This window comes from Maniola jurtina, chromosome 18 (assembly GCF_905333055.1).
Source record: "Maniola jurtina chromosome 18, ilManJurt1.1, whole genome shotgun sequence".
Classification (NCBI taxonomy): domain Eukaryota; kingdom Metazoa; phylum Arthropoda; class Insecta; order Lepidoptera; family Nymphalidae; genus Maniola; species Maniola jurtina.
The window spans coordinates 6098963-6115977 of record NC_060046.1 but is presented as its reverse complement, the minus strand read 5'-3'; the positions used below and the strand labels follow the sequence as shown (position 1 = coordinate 6115977).

Genomic DNA, 17015 nt, shown 5'->3' with positions numbered 1-17015 from the left:
GCGAAGTAGGTATCCACTAAAAATAAAACTTGCAGAAGTCCGCTCTGGTCTTTGGCAAGAAAGAAATTAACTTGCTGCAACAAACTTGCAGAAATTGACTCGTCAGTGTTTACACAGTGCAAGTGGCTTGCCAGAGCGGACTTTCTACAAGTTTTATTGCTAGTGGATACTTCGCTAAAAACGAATTGTAGTGACCGTGACTGGATTTAAAGTAGTTAGGTAGAGTGTTGATAGTTAAATATTTTTCTTTTAAACATTCCATGAACTAACTTAGTGAATTAGAGCCAGAGTATTTTCTAAACTTAGCGATTCCAAGTAAGTAACATTTTCGAACTATGAAAATCTCATAATATCGTTATAAATTATCTAAATGTCATACTACCCATTTCACAATGTATTTGAATGATAAATAATAATATTTTGCGACTTTCTTAATAATTAATTAATTTTTAAACTGCCAAATAAAAAAAACTTTTCCAAATACCCAAAATCATCTCATATTTTCTCGTATTTTCAAATAAATACTGACCATAAATTAAATAAAAACGCTCTGGCTCTTTGTTTTTTAATAAACGATTGGATAATTTGAGATTGAACATCGATTGAGTTTGCCAAATAAAAACAGAACAGAAGTATCTTGCCAATACAATGTAAAATACGATAACACTATACTAGTAGATCTCCATGCATTGGTGCAAATATTGGTGCCAATTTTGTTGTACATGAAGCTTAAAGTTGGCAAGTTTTAAGTGCCATCCCTTTCATATTGTTCCCCAGTGAGCAGGAGAGTACTATATTCACATTTCACACTGATATTCCAGACTTGTACCTCTATAACGCCTGTTTTTATATGATGTCATTTGTTTTAGTTTCCTTGAGCTTTCATCCAGATTTTTTTCCACACTCTTCGCTGTGTATGTTGGTAGGTACGAAGTAACTCGACATCGAATTTCGTTTTCAAAAACTGTTAATTTAGGTTTTGTGTACAATCGAATAAGGGCCAAAGTAGTGCTGTTATTAGTACATTTATTTTTAAGTATCCAAATGAAGTTAGGGCGAGCGTTTTGATAGGGAATTACTTTGTGTCTTTTTATAAACGAGTCAGATTTAGATTGTATCTTTGCATTGACTTGTCAAAATCGGTCTTTTTTTGGTACTCAGAATTTCAATATTTATTCCTATTATGCTCGATTTTAATTTGCTATTTTGCGCCCTTGGAAAATAATGAACTTATTATACCTTGTTACTTTAGTTAAAGATATAATCTAAATTCTGGCTTTAGAGTACTTGTTAACTTTTGCTGTATGATATGTTAAAGATAAAATAATTTATTATCTAGTCTTTAGTAAAGCTCAACTAGTATGTTTTGGTACTATTACATTATAATAATTATGTACTTACACTCACTATACTAGTAAATGGCAATCAAATTAAATTAACTAAGTATTATGAAATCTTGTTTTCTGAATGATGCGATATCTAGAAGAATATGAAATATAATGTTTTATAATATAAATCACACGTAAACCCAAATGAAAACAAAACAAAAAATATTGTGTTTTAGAGTAAAATTTTATTTAATCAATTTTTTTTTTAAACTTAAATAAGTGGAATTTTTTTAACCAAGTAGATTTTTTTACTAGGTGGAATTAGATTTAGAAATTTTTTATTTACTACTTATTTACTTTTTATTTTATTTATTATGAAATTTCTGGGAAATAAAATAACCCTAATTATTTATTTCAATAATGAAAGGCGATATTATCTTATCTTAGTAATGTTTTAAAGGCCTATTAGGACATTTTCACTCCAACATAGCATTAAAGTGAATTATTGCTTCACAGTCTAAGAACTATCCAACAAAAAAAAAAAACCTCATTTACTTGTTTCATTAGTGGTGCAATGAATTATTGTTACAGTTTGCTTAAGTTGAAATTGATAAGAAAATCAATATATATGCAATAATCTGTTGTTAAATATCTCAGCAACAAATTACATGGTTATTTGTTAAAATAAAATCATACAATTTTTATCAAATAACGTAGCATCAGATTACAGATTATAAAATATTGATTTCGACCATTAATTAATTATTTTGACGATTAGGTAGTTACGTTTCGCTCAGTGTGAACATGTCCTTAATATAGTTATGTTACCGCTAGTGTGCCAAAGTGTCACTTTAGTTCTTAGCTTTTTCTTTTCAAAACTTTTCCCAATTTTCCGATTTATTCTTAGTAAAGGTGATCGTAATGATTTTCAATTTGAATTTTTCAACACTGGAAATATATGCAAGCAAATTTACGACAAATAGTTGGTTGCATCGGTCGCGTTAAAGAAATGCTATTGACGTCAGAAGAAGTTTGCGCTGACGTGTTTACCTTCTTTTTACTCATTTCCATAGCATTACGCATGCCCGATGGTTCTAATTCAGTTAGAATTTTCAGTACTGAAAAATGCAGTTTTACGGTCACTTTTACGGCCGAAATTACATTACTTTATTACACATTTCAATCCATCTAATCTGTCGATAAGTTACTTAGCAACGTTATTATTTGTCGGAAATATATTATGATCCTTTTTGACAAATAACGTCAGATAACGTTGCTACGAGTAAGTTATCGATGGATTACAGATTATTGATTATAATTTCGATCAATTTATTTAATCAGGAATCAACATGTTTATTGCCAAAGAGACGCTAGTATAATTCCGGTACTGTAGATAGGGTAGTGGTTTGTACAATATCCATCGTAGGTAGGATTATGTGGAAAATTTTAATATATTTAATAAAAATAGCTTAATTTTGGCTTAATGGGAAAAGCTCGTTATGTTAAAACATTTTACGTAAATACAAAGTATTATAGTTTATATTAAGGTTTGTTTAATGTCATCTGCCTATGACTTCTTTGTCGGCTCGAACCTTCAAAGCTGATGGATCGATTAAGTACCTATATCAAGGATGGACATTAAAATCATTGGCTGCATTATGCATTTTATTAATTTGCACGGGGCTATTCATTAATTTTACATAGGGTAGACCGGGGCTGGTTGTAGTTTTTTTTTTCAAGATAATCAATGAGTTCATTAATAATAAGCTTAGGAAAGATATCATGACTTGCACTTGGAATTTCAAACGAGGACTATTACTTAGTATTGTAAAATGTACTTAGCAGTTAGCGCTATAGTCAAATGGCCCTGGTCTACCCGAATGAAACAAATAATTTAAGTCTTAAACATTTGTGTTATAGGCAGATGATGAGAAAGTGCAATCTATGTATATCGGTGATTAAAGGTTTCTTCTAGAAATTGTTAAGGTTTTTTGTTATGCGGTCATTTTGTATATAATATGATTGGAATTTGTTTGTTATTTTATGTAAATAATAGATAAAGGACTTTATTGAACATACATAGTTGTTTTATTCGAAAAGTATGAGTACCTACTCATTACTTATTTGATTAGAATTGATTAAAATTGAACTACTGTTCAGTTCTTATGGCCTGCATTACTCCAGACTTACAGTTTATACCCTATGCTATCGAATCTGAATCGGACTGACTAAATCAGTCATTGATCCGATCTGGATTTGATGCACTTGATCGAAAAGTAACTTTAAATCCTTCAAACCTTGTCTGTGTGTTTAGTCTGAGATTTCACATCTTACCAACATTGAGTCGAAACAAAATAACGTGAAAACACAATGGCCCTAAAACCTTGATTTTAAGTCAAATATTCAGTAGACTCATTGATTTTATTTTCGCAGCTGGAGAGCTGGTTATTCTATTTATTACTTCAATTCAATCTTTTTCTGGCAGTTGAGAAGTGACCTGCGACGCGGGTCTGCTTAGGTACCTACTACGGTAAGGAACGACAGTGACGGAAAACTAAAATCCCACTTTAGTTCCCAGTACTGCAATGGGAGCAGAGTTTATAGAACTTCTAAGTTTTCAATGCTCTCACTGGGAGCTGGAATAGAATCACAATGAATTAAGCTGGAAATATATCAGTGACCGGTGGTAATCCACCATTATCATACACCAATACACTCATGGTACTCTCCTAGCGCCTGAGGAAACTTGTGTTGTATTTTCTAAGAAAAGGTAAACAAGAAATAAAACGTCAGGGTTTGTAACTATATAATTTAATATTTAAACAAAATACAAGCCAACAAGATGGTGATCTCAAGTATTTCAAGTTTATCGCACTTTGAATTACTTACCTGTTTGATCTATTTTTGAATGTATAAGTAGTTACTTATTATTTAATATTTATGTTTATAAGTAGGTACATAGGTAATTTTACGGCTAAAAGTAAGAAATACGAACATCGACTAAAATAAGTTATTTGCAATATCTAAATTATTCAACTTATAAGAGAACTTATAGGTTTCAGATTTTCTGAATGTCAACGCACGTAACGACTCGAAATAATATCTATTTCTGTAAATAAATTGAGGCATTGCGTGAAGGGTATATACACGAACGTACGCACCAACGTAATCTCCTACGTCAGAACAAAGTTATTAGGTCTATTTTGGCCTTAAGTAGTTTATAACTTTGTTTTTGAAGACAGTCTATCCCGAAGGCCTGAATACTTTGTAAAACGCGAGATACCGATGCCGCTAAGACTTTGAAATAGTTTTATCACGTAAAATTCGAGACCTCTTCATTTATACATTATCAAGATTGAGGTCATTAAATAGCAGTTTTCAATAAAAATCTTATTTGAACTCATAATCAGGCCTGTGTTGAAAACATTTCGGAATTGACGTCCCAAAAAGTTGTTGCGAGGAAATGATTTGAATATCATAGAAGTTCATTTCAATTATTCAGGACCCTTATTTTTTGTTTAAAGACTTGGTGTTGATGATACTTCTGAACAATAGTTCAACATTTTTCAATAATTCATCTCCAACAACAATAGTTCATCTCAGCTGATTGAAAAAACGCTTTTTTCAATCAGCTGAGCGTCTTTTCTTTAGCAGCTTAGGCTTTTATAAGATGCACGGAGGTGGTTCGGGTATCCGGATGATTTAATCATTTCATAGCTGCTTCTCCTTTACAACACCCTTCGTTTTCGGTAGGGCCGATGCGCACTGCGGGCTAGTCGTTAGCGCCTAACTTACTTGGCGACTGAAAGTATACTTAGGTAGATATACGGTATAGGGTAGGTGGACGCAGAGTCGATAGTGCGAAATGAGGTCATCATAGCTGCAAGAGAGCCGATAGTCTCCAACGTGCGCCCACGCCTTTGTGCTGAAATTCACAACCATCGATGACTATTTTTTCTTAGACAATGTCCTCTGCTTTTCGCCATGCTGCACTAGTTGTTTGTCCGTGGACAAGCCCTTCCTTGTTCTGACGGCGTCCATGTACGCCTTGGCTCTGTTCACGCCGTCCCATTTCTCACCCCAGTGCAGGTATTCCTCTTCTGTTCGTGGTCTCCAAAATGGATCGATATCGATTACCTGTAAAAATTAATAAGTCCTTTTAGATTGATCTTTAAAAGGAAATAAGTTGCTTCGATAGTGTATTAGCACATACAGGTATAATGTTGCCTTTACTAGCACGTTGTTTAAGCAACACGCAAACTTATTTCTAGTTAATTTATTTATTGTACGTCATAACTTAGAGAAAACTTGTATTTTGTCAATAATTTTTGAGGTATGAAAGGTTTAGATTCAAAACAGAGATTATAGCTCGTAGCTATTCATAGCTCGGGTATGCAATCAAATAGCCGCCCTGTAATCATTGATTGCAATCATGTCCATCAAAACTGCATTTTCTTTTTGTACCTTTTGCGCGCCGCGCTATGCCGTCGCTCATAGGAAGGGCACACTGGTTAACTGACTGGCTAAACGCTTATTGAGGCACTTTGAAGTGCTTTAGAAAAGCACATGCACGATTAAAAATGAAAGTATTACGTACCTCCCAATGACTGAACATCATCTGCGGAGCTGCGAGGCCGGACGTGTGCGTGCGCAGCTCGAGTGCGAACTTGAAGCTCTCCGCGACGGGCATCAGCGCGCGGACGCGGAACGACGCAGACCCGCTCTGCAGGTCGCTGCCGACCACCCGCCCGCCTCGCTTGCCCAGGGCTGCATACAGTTTACCTGAAAAAAAAAACCAAAAGTTTTACCTTTGATGGAGACATTTCTATACGGGAATTTAAGCCTAGGTAGCGAGTTAGGTAAATATCGAGCCTCGATAGCTCAACGGTTGAGGAGCGGTTGAGTTTTTCTGTCGCTTGGTATATTTTAATGTTGTAGTACATTTATATTTATGAACTCAGAATTTTCTCTTCTTTCATTTGGCATCCTACTCGATACAAAAGCAAAAAAAATATATTTTGGTTTTTTTTTTAAATAAAATGTAGCCTATGTCACCCGGACCTTTACGACGAATCGATTGACAAAATCATCAAATGATTGATTCATCAAAATCGGCCCAGTAGTATAGGTGCTACGGTCGAACACACAGAATCTGGATACAAACATACATACATAGACTGCTAAAATCATAACCCTTCCTTTTGGCTTCGGTGCAGTCGGGTAAAAAGGGCAGCTTAACAATAGGAAATATTCATTCTTTCAAAATGATCTATGTGGATGGAATGTGATCCGATGACCTAGCGTAGATGATCTGTAAAGTCATCGAATAAATGGTGACCTAATCTAGAACATTGATTACACGTAGTTGAGGTGACTTCATTTTAATCACTGACATTACTGATGTCATAATAATCTAGATTAAACTAGGTCTTTACCTATGTTTTAAATTAGGGGAATAGTCATGATTTAGTGACATATCGCTGGAATTGTGCTGAACGAGCCGAGCCATGTCTAAGAACCAACGAGTGTTGATCTTTAGTTGGCTTTCATGTGGTAGTTTTATCACACACGATAGTCTTTATTATAATCGGTTCGCTCAGAACAATAATTTACTTGGTCACAAGTCTTTATCTGAATTAGCTGACCACCTGTCTCATCTTCACTCGGGTGTTTCTGAAGATCTTTTTAGTGCCTGTCTACATTATAGGCAAAACCTGCATACATAAGTCTTCCATGTAATTCCATGTAATGTAAATTCTCAAGTTTCTAGATCCAGCGGTTTGATATGCCAGTCAGTCAGACATCATTTTATCTTTTTATTATTTGTAGAAGATTGTTTCACTAATGCGCCAGAAAATTCGTCAAATTGACTCAATAGTAGTTAAACACTAGCTACATATCGTAACAACGAGTTACGAGGTGTGTTATAAAGCATGTTTCCTGCCTTATTCTAAACGCATATTTAGTCGGAATCGCCAAAGTTCATTGGCTGAAACTGTACGCCGCACGGGTATCGAATATCGCATCACGATAACTTTACAAGAAGGAAACACGAAAAAAAACAAAGTCCATGAAAAAAGTTCGCCTCGTGATGCGATAACTTGACAAAATATTTAGTGAGCAGCCGCGTAGAAACATTCCTTGGCTTTTTAAAGAGATTCGTCGTGGCCATTTTAAGATGAAAGGGGGTCTTCCGGTCACGGGCGTGCATCCGGTCGAACTCATCACGTCCGCTGACACGCAGAGAGGCTCGGGAGAAGATTGTTTGACAAACAAATCAAGGGCTTTTGAGTTAGATTTGTGCTGATAAGACATGTAAGGGGCAGAGCAGAAGTTAAAGCAGATAAAAATGTCATACAAGCTCCCATATTAAGCGAACGTTTTGAGGTTTTTTTTAAACTTAAAGATTTGGCTGCAATCAGACCTGCTTGCAAATGATGATGCAGCCTAAGATGAAGCGTGCTTGCCTAGAAGTAGCCTATTCATTCTTGACTTAAACCCCCATTACCCATATTAAAAGTGGATTAACCCCTTGTATCCATATTAAAAGTGGATAGAAGTTGCTGATTTGACTAGTATGCTACATCCCTATAACTGTCGATTTCAATTAGGTAAATGATCTAGAGATTAAAATATTTATCAAAACAACCGGTTGTATATAAGAAACAGGCTATAAGGTGTAGTGTAGAGTTACAATCTCGTTCGTAGTTTAGGCACGCGTGCTTGTGGCGACTATAAAAACAAATGATTTCGGCTGGTAGCAATTTGTGAAGAATGTGTTACTAATCTTTAAAGAAGGGAATACACTGATACAACTTTCTAGTCATAATATGTATAAAAATTAAAAATTGTTACACGATTTGGCTTAGTTAACTGAAGTTGAAAAAACAAAACAAAATTTAAAAACTGCGCTAAATCTTTTATCATTAAAAATGTGCTACTAGAAATATCGAGGGTACTTAAATAGAAAATATCAGATGTATTATAGACGCAGGCGTTATTTTGCGGAAGTCCATGATATACAAGGAACCAAAAGCTTAATTTGCTATAATCCGCCAAATCAACGAAATCTGTATGGTACGCAGCACCACAAATTCCAACATCACTCGACGCGCGATTCGCCCCGACACCGGAGCATCCTCAGGAGATGTAGACCTTACAATGTAAAGTCCAACTCTAAAAATCAGCTCTTAACCGAGTGGCTGGTTTGATTAAGGAACGCATTCGGTAAAAGCGATTTTCTTTTCATAAAGTGTAGTCTAAGCCTAAATATAAAACAAAAAACTTTTTTCAAAATTAGTGTGGCGCTGTAGGACGCTGACGTAAGCGTTGCTGCAATTCGAGCCAAAGACGATTTCCTGTGGTTTCGTTGGTAAATAATAATTATAATTATTTATTGTATGAACTATTAAGGCTGCAGAGATGATCGCAGTTTTTAATGGCCTCGAGAAAGTTATAGTAAGTTTCCGATTACTATTCTTTAACTTTAACTTAACTTAACTTAGGTAAAGATTACCTTTACTTAGGTAAAGTTTTAAAATAAAAGGACAAAATCTATTTTGAGTCTTCATGTATGATGATTTGGTAAAAAATAAATAATGGTAAATGGTATTTGGTAAAAAAACAAATTTGATAAAAGAAAAAGTAGATCTTGAGCTACCAGAGGGAAATACATTTTCAGGATTTTAGTTATTGTTGCTGTAATACATGTAACTTGTTGTAAGTAAGGTAGGTATATATCAATAAGCTCTCAGCGACTCGACTTTTGTGATGGTGAGACGGATGTGTCCGGAACAGCAAGCCTAGTCCGTTATCAGCGGACAAGGACATATAGGTCACCCGGAACGCCTCAACGTCCTGCTCAAACATGGCTGTAATTAGTTATCTAACCAATTAGCAAACATACCTGAAAACGACCACCAAAGAAATTGTAACTTTACCTATAAACATAGCCGTAGCCCGGGGGGGGAGGGGGGGGGGGGGGGGTGGGGGGGCCCAAAACCCTCCCGAAATCCCAGACAAAGAGGTTGATCCCAGACGAAGACTAGTTCTCTTTTTTGTAAATATACAAAAAAAAACTGCGCCCGCTTCGCTCGCGCTTTTCTATTGTGTTCGTTGTTGCCCGCAACGTTGTTCGCGTTGATTTGGGTTTTATAAAACCCCGTGGGAACTGGTGCAATAGTAGAGCGAATATAGGTAGTCATTTCTTAAGCAAGAGATGGCGGATAAGATTTTCAGTTAGGTCACTTTTTAGGGTAACGTGGTCTGCGAGAATCTTAAATAACGATGAGTTGAATCTGGAACCTTTACTTGCGAAAGTATCTAATAAAGGTATAACCGTACAGTAGGTACAACTAAGTCTATTAAAAAAAATATAGGTATCACTTTTCCGTGGTTTAATTATAATAAGTATACGATTACCTATTGTAAATTGCAGTATATTACTATCAGCGAAATGTAACCCTTTTCCGGTAGGTACACCTATACCTACCTAGTTTATTTTCACTTACGTAATTTCTGCACGCGCGATTTCATCGTGCCAGGATATTAGTAATTTAATATTACACAGATTTACTATCACGGAAAATGAAACTGTTATGGCACAGGTTTAGGTATCTAGGAGTTGTTAGGCTTCCAGTAGCTAATAGAAACTTAGCAAATTTTATTAATAACATTACATACAATTACCTATATCCCAGACCCCAATCCATCTTTTAAAGACTGTTTCTTATTTTACTTTGCTCACATTCACATGAGCGAATTTTTTGAGCGGGCTCTACTTAATCTTTTAAGTTTTTTTTTATTTACTATAGGCAAGCGCTTAACCACAATCACACCAGATGGAAAGTGATGATGTGGTCTAAGATGGGACGCGTTTACCTAAAAGGTGCGTAGGTGGAAGTAGATAATATGAGAAGGTTAATAAACATTTTGTAGATCGCTTATAGATACTTATATTTTATAGTTTACCTCAAACAGTACAATACTGATATTTTATAAGTAATTTCATATGCAACTCAAAGATTAATGAATAATACATGATTTTGTGTGTAGGCGATATAAATGTAATACCATATAATAATTCTTAGGTAATATTATGTATGTGCTAATTTCATTCAGAAAATATACCTAGTACACTGTAATTAGCTCTGTAATTTATTATTTAGATATAAATGATATCCGTAGCTCTATTAGGTAACTAGGTAGGTAGCTAAAACTTTATACTCACTACTAGCTGATGCCCGTGGCTTCGTCCGCGTGGATTTAGGTTTTTCAAAATCCCGTGGGAACTTTGTTTTTCCGGGATAAAAAGTAGCCTATGTGCTAATCCAGGATATTATCTATCTCCATTTCAAATTTCAGCCAAATCTGTTCTGTGGTTTTTGTGTGAAAGAGTAACAAACATACACATTGCACACACACATACATACACACAAACTTTCGCCTTTATAATATTAGTGTGAAGTGTGATTAGGATAGGAGAAGCAAAATAGATAGCTATAAAAACAAATTCATCCTACGTCAAAGAAACATGTCGGTCTACAGTCCACTATTTATGCGACCTTCGGCTACTGGAATCGATTTACTGTGACGAGGATCAAATAATGTACGAACGTACCGCAAACATCCGTCGGCTGAGAAAAACATCTTATAATAAGCTTAGGAGCTCCGGCTGCTCGTAACGGACCGGCGAATCAATGCGACGAACGCGGAAGTATAACACAATTTAATGAAAATGCCGTACGATCGATATTTTCTATCGATGCGTTACAGTTTCTGAGGTACCGAGGTGGAAATGAGGCTAAAGCTCACTGTTTTGAGGAGAAAAGTATTTGCCTTGAAAAGGCGCTTCATAGCGATAATGCCGCCTAAAGTCCATTTTTTTTTCGCTGTTAAGTTCTTTGTAGTGGATAGTACAATAATACCTAATATTTTCATTTACTAGCTTGTAAAGTTATAGTAAATGAAAGCCTACGACATCCGCGTTTTAGATATTTTAAATGCCATAGGAATAGGTACTTTGTTTCCCCGGACAAAAACTACTTCTACGTCTAAATCACTCCTAGGATAGTTTTATATCTACCTGTCTGTTAAGTTTAATAAAATAAAAGCGATCCAATCAATTGCCGCATATCAATTCAAGGTTAAATATAGATTCTAGCAGCTAACCTAGAAAACGGCAAAAACTTGTACCAAAGCGACGATGCGGCGACAATTCCAGAAATATTTTCAGCTGAATGGGCCGAGATGAGGTGTTATTATCGAATCTCGTCGAGATCGGATTTCGTTTTTATGTTATTCGTTATCGTGACGGGAAACGATCGACGGGAAGGGAGAAAAACGTAATAGCTGCTTTTTGCCGTCGCTTCGCCGGTGACAAATTGCGCGCAATCCAAGTTTCCGATTTGACGGAATCAACCTGTTGACTTGACGCTGAGTTTTTCACATGATTTTTACACTATTTCACCGATCACCATAGGATCACCATAGAACACCTACGTGTCTAAAATCAAATACAGAGATTAAACTTTATTTCAAACTTGGATGCACTTACCCCTGCAAATCCGTTTATTAGGTATTACAGATATAATCGTGAAGAAATTTTTGAAACAAGGAGAATTAGGTAATTACGTATTAAAGAAAATTTCAAGCAAATGTAAGTAAGTAGGTACTTAAACAATAATATCTAAGCTTAGCTTTTCATATATTTTACAAAACACAATAATTGACGGTGCGGTTCGTAATAACGGCGAACAAAATTTTTACGACGTCAAATTCAAAACTGCCACGTAGATGAAAACAGTTGACATAATATGAGGCTGTGCTCAGAGTAACGACTTTTAACTTGACAGTAATTACCTACCACCTGTAAAACAGTTCTTTTATTCCCAAGTTCTGTTTTTTTATACATTCCTTCAACTTTCTTCTTGCCCGGGCTTCCCCTATCTAAGCGATGCATTCTTAACTCCCTAACCTACGGCCCTGCAAGGATCTGTATACCTGTATACTGTATACCTGTATACCTGTATACTGTATACCTGTATATCTGGATCTGTATCTGTATACCTACATGTACCTAGGCATAGTAAGTATTTGACAATAATATGTATTGCTCTTTTGAAAAGGCACCGCCTACTTATCTTAGCGACCTTTATAGCTTAAAGCTCAGCCAACTTAAGTACCTAGGTACTTAAGTAACATTGAAGGCATTTCTTCAAATCAATTTCATGCACTCTATTTATTTCACGTTATTTATAGGTCACCCATTGAATTTATTTTTAGAAAGAAGATAATCGTCTGAATCCACGAGGCTTGCAGTGGAATCTGTTTATGATTGGCGGTGATTATTGTTGGATAGTCTATTTCGGGTTGTCAATGTCGTCCCGCCTTGGAGGCTTTGGAGGTCGCACGTGGGTGACGGGGATCCTTGCACGTGGATCATACGACCACTGTGTCATGTGACTTCTGAAATTTAGGGATTCGTTTATTTATGTTTTACGTTTTGTTTTTATAAAGTTTACGCGATAGAAATTGAGATTGCATTTGGTAGGTAAACACAGACTATCACAAGTGTAAATTAAAAATTTATAACACCCCCGACAAGTCAAGGTTACAGTAACTAGTCCAAAGTATCTGAGTTTTCCAAAACATCATTTTCAAATAAATAATCATGTATCTAGGCAACGTCGATCTTGACAGCTTGACATTTGTCAATTGACATAATATTATGAACCTAACGGTTATCTAACCTTCTTTTCTACAAGAAAACTAGAAAAGAGCTGATAACTTTTAAACGGCTGAACCAATTTTTTTGGATTATGGCTAAGAACACTCTCGATTAAGTCACCTTTCAAACAAAAAAAGTAAATTAAAATCGGTTCATTCGTTTAGGCGCTACGATGCCACAGACAGATACACAGATACACAGATACTCAGATACACACGTCAAACTTATAACACCCCTCTTTTTGGGTCGGGGGTTAAAAAGGGGTGCTATCACTCGATATATCGGGATACGAGTCATCTCAAAAAGTTCAGAACAGAATAGTTTTGATCAATAGAAAGAGGGGTTTTGAAAAAAAAACTTAAGGGAACATGCACCTACGGTTTACGTACCTACGAAAGCAGATCAACTCAGTTTTATTAACACTAGACGATGCCCACGACTTCGCCCGTGAGAACTTTTAATATTCCGGGATGAAAAGTAACCATCTTTTCTACAGTCGTTAAACAGTTGAGCCGTGAAGAGATTACAGATAAATAAACACACTCGCAGATTTTATAGTATTAAATAAATAATATTATGCAGTAGGTATGTAGTTTTATAACTTTTTACTAAGTTTATTTACATATTAGGTATAGGTAGGTATATTTAACATACCTAGGTAGTGGTAGCTGCTTATTGGATAAGTACATGAATAAAAATTATAATATTTTTAAACGAACTTAAATTACTAAAATCATATTAGGTGACAGACTCTAAAACTTGGTTTTTAATAATAATCAATAAAAAGTACCGTAAACGTAGATTTATATTAGTTATGTTAATTACCAACACATTCAAATAAAGTTCATATGTTAAGTGATCGCTTCACCCTAAGTTCATAAATTTTGAGGACGTCCATAAGGATTGTGAATGTGGGAAACGACATGAATGGTTGAAAATTGACTGAATTTCAAGCGTGGCACCGCAGACTTACGATTAGCCAGCTACAAACAAGGAGGTAGTTTTTTAAATTCCTATACAAGTTAGCCTTTGACTGCGTTCTCACCTGATGGTAAGTGAATATACAGTCTAAGATGGTAGCGGGCTAACCTGGTAGAGGTATGGCAGTTTCATTAGTCTATAACCCTGGTCGGGTATTCTAATTAGGTACTATCTATTCTAAATTGCTTGGCTTTGCCGGTAAGGTGGTAACTAGCCACGGCCGTAGCCTACTACTACACCATACCAGAGACTCCCCCCGCAGGGAACTCTCACATATATGTACTCGTAAGACTACAGCGCTCATCACTTCGACAGGGAGGTCAAACAAGGAGTATAAATAATAATTTTTTTGTATATTTTATAATTTCGTACTAATTTTTTTATAAAATATAGGTACAATTACTAGTTGATGCTGCGGCTATGGATTTAGGTTTAAAGTTTAAACAAACACGTGGGAACTCCTTGGTTTTTCGGAATAAAAGGTAGCCTATGTCACTTTCCAAGTCTATAAACCACCCACCCACCATAACCCATGCAATCAATCACGCCGATTGACACTGGTCTGATCTGGTGGGAGACTTCGGCCGTGGTTAGTTATCACCCTACAGGCAAGCTTTGCCGCTAAGCGATTTCGCGTTCCGGTACGATACTGCGTAGAACCCGATCTACGGGTTTAATGAAACTTCCATACCCCTGCAAGTTAGCCCGCTTACATCGTAAATCGCATCATCACTTACCACCAAAAGAAAACGCAGTCTAGAGCTAACTTGTATAAAAATTAAAAAAAAATGTCTAGTGTCTACGCCATTGCTTACACGTGGCATCCTTACACGCTCCTATCGGTAAAGGATCTTATTGCTCTTTTATATCTCTGGCTTCCGCATTACGTGATACGTCGTTACATTTCACGTGGCATGAGGCCTTTACTTTCATAGAATACTTATGATCCTTTTGATATACTTAATTGATCATTTTCTTAATGACAAAGTTGCATGGAAGGAATCGGCTTTGCATTCAGCTGCCTACAAGATAGTAAGTATAATGATTTGTTACATTGATATAGCTACTGTATAATTGTAAAAGCTTACCTTTTGAAAACAATAGCTAACTTATTTCAGTAGGTAGACATGGAGTAGTCTTACCATAGAAGCCTTTAGGATTATTGAATTTAGTTTTAATTTTTTTTTAATTTAGTGGGCTTATGTTTTGTATCTAATTACTTCACAGAGTGGAAACGCAGTTTTCATACAAGAGACACATATGATAAGAAAGCTTGGGAATGAGGCTTTATTCTAATAGGTTTAAGGGATTTTGTGAAGTGGTGATAGTAAAACTAAAAAGAATACCCGGCTGAGTTTATTGTAGGCTCTTCTCAGACTGGGCGCGTTTGGAACCCTCGTAGCTTTAGTTTTAAGTTTACGTAATGAATTTATCACCATTACCTCACAAATTCAACAATTGACAATCTAAAAGTGGGTATGGTGGGTATAGCTACCACATATAGGTACCTAAGGGAAAATTCCCTGATCTGTGGTACCTACCTACTTACTACTTTGAATAGTACCATTATATATTCTGTGTTAATGCTTTGAATTTGAGTTTAGAACTAAAAAATATAATTAACGTATTCATATCTAGTACCTATCTAGTATCTACAGAATAAAAATTATTTATCTATCAGCGCGAAGGAAGAGTGGATATTGCGCTTTTTGAGATAGGTAAGCGCTTTTAAATAAATACCTGCAGGCTTTGAGGGATACACTTTGTTGAAGTGATTTACCTACATAAAATCACATTGCAAAAGAACCAATATATGGAGGTTTTAAGAGACTGCTTTTTACTTAACTATTTTTTTACTACTAAATAAAAATTGCCAAAGGATGTTATGAATATTTAAAAAGGTATAAAAGTCGTGTTAATGTTAAAATCATTAGTTAGGCCTTTTTTAATGCCGAGGGTTAATATTTTAAATGTAAATTAGCTCATAACTATAATCATAAAAAGTTATGTTCTATTGTAATTAATTACAACGGAAGGGCGCTTCTCCACTGAATACATAGTTGTAAGGTTCGTGCAAAGTTAATAAAAATACATAAGTCTGTAGTCTGTACACTTTTCTTTTTTTATGAATTCAGGTTTTTATGAATCCCGTGGGAATTCTTTGATTTTCCGGGATAAAAAATAGCCTATGTCACTTTCCAGGCCTTTAACTATACCCGTGCAATAAACGTCAATCTTTTGCTCCGTTGCGACGTGATTGAAGGACAAACCAATGAAACAACATACTAACACACTTTCGCATTTATAATAAGTAGGTACCTATCTATTGATAGTGATGGGTAGTGATAGGTCAGTCAAATCACCTTCGTATCTACCTACGTACCCAGGTTGTGCTTTATGCAGATCCAAACATTCTTTGATACAAAACAAGTTTATAATATGTAGAGTATATCCTTACTTATATGAGGACACTGGATACTGTGGTGGCACGCTTTCGTTTAGGCCTATGCCTAGCAACGGACGCAAATAAGCTGATGACTGATAGATCCATAATATCCATAATCCATAATAATAATATTATAAATGCGAAAGTGAGTCTGTCTGTCTGTCTGTCTGCGTCTGTCTGCTACGTTTGCACGGCCCAACCGCTGAACCGATTTTAATGAAATTTGGTACAGCCTTGGAATACATTCCGGGGAAGGACATAGGCTACTTTTCATCCCGGAAAATCAAAGAATTCCTACGGGATTTAAAAGACCGAAATCCACGCGGGCGAAGCCGCGGGCATCCGGCATCCAAGCATATTTAGTTGGTGATAATTTATTATTGTTTAAAATAGTTAAATGATCGACACAAAAGTATAAAGAGGCATTGGCAAACCGCGTAGAAGTCACTAGATCATTATTTAGGAGCTTGTCTGTCGCGTGCGCTTGGTGATTTAATTTTAGTTGAAGTTTTAACGAGCTATTAAGAAGTTT

At 35.7% G+C, this 17015-nt stretch overlaps 1 protein-coding gene across 1 annotated transcript in view; it reads right to left on the bottom strand.

Moving 5' to 3' along the window:
- Window positions 1-4123: 4123 nt before the first annotated feature.
- The window catches only part of LOC123874430 (elongation factor-like GTPase 1), a 168523-nt gene continuing 155631 nt past the window's right edge, over window positions 4124-17015 (bottom strand). Inside the window, exons 10-11 of the mRNA XM_045919756.1 lie at window positions 5926-6110; window positions 4124-5465 (exon numbers count right to left, since the gene is read on the bottom strand). Of these exons, the coding sequence (XP_045775712.1) occupies window positions 5277-5465; window positions 5926-6110 (374 nt within the window). The 3' untranslated portion in view covers window positions 4124-5276. The remainder of the gene's footprint in view (window positions 5466-5925; window positions 6111-17015) is intronic.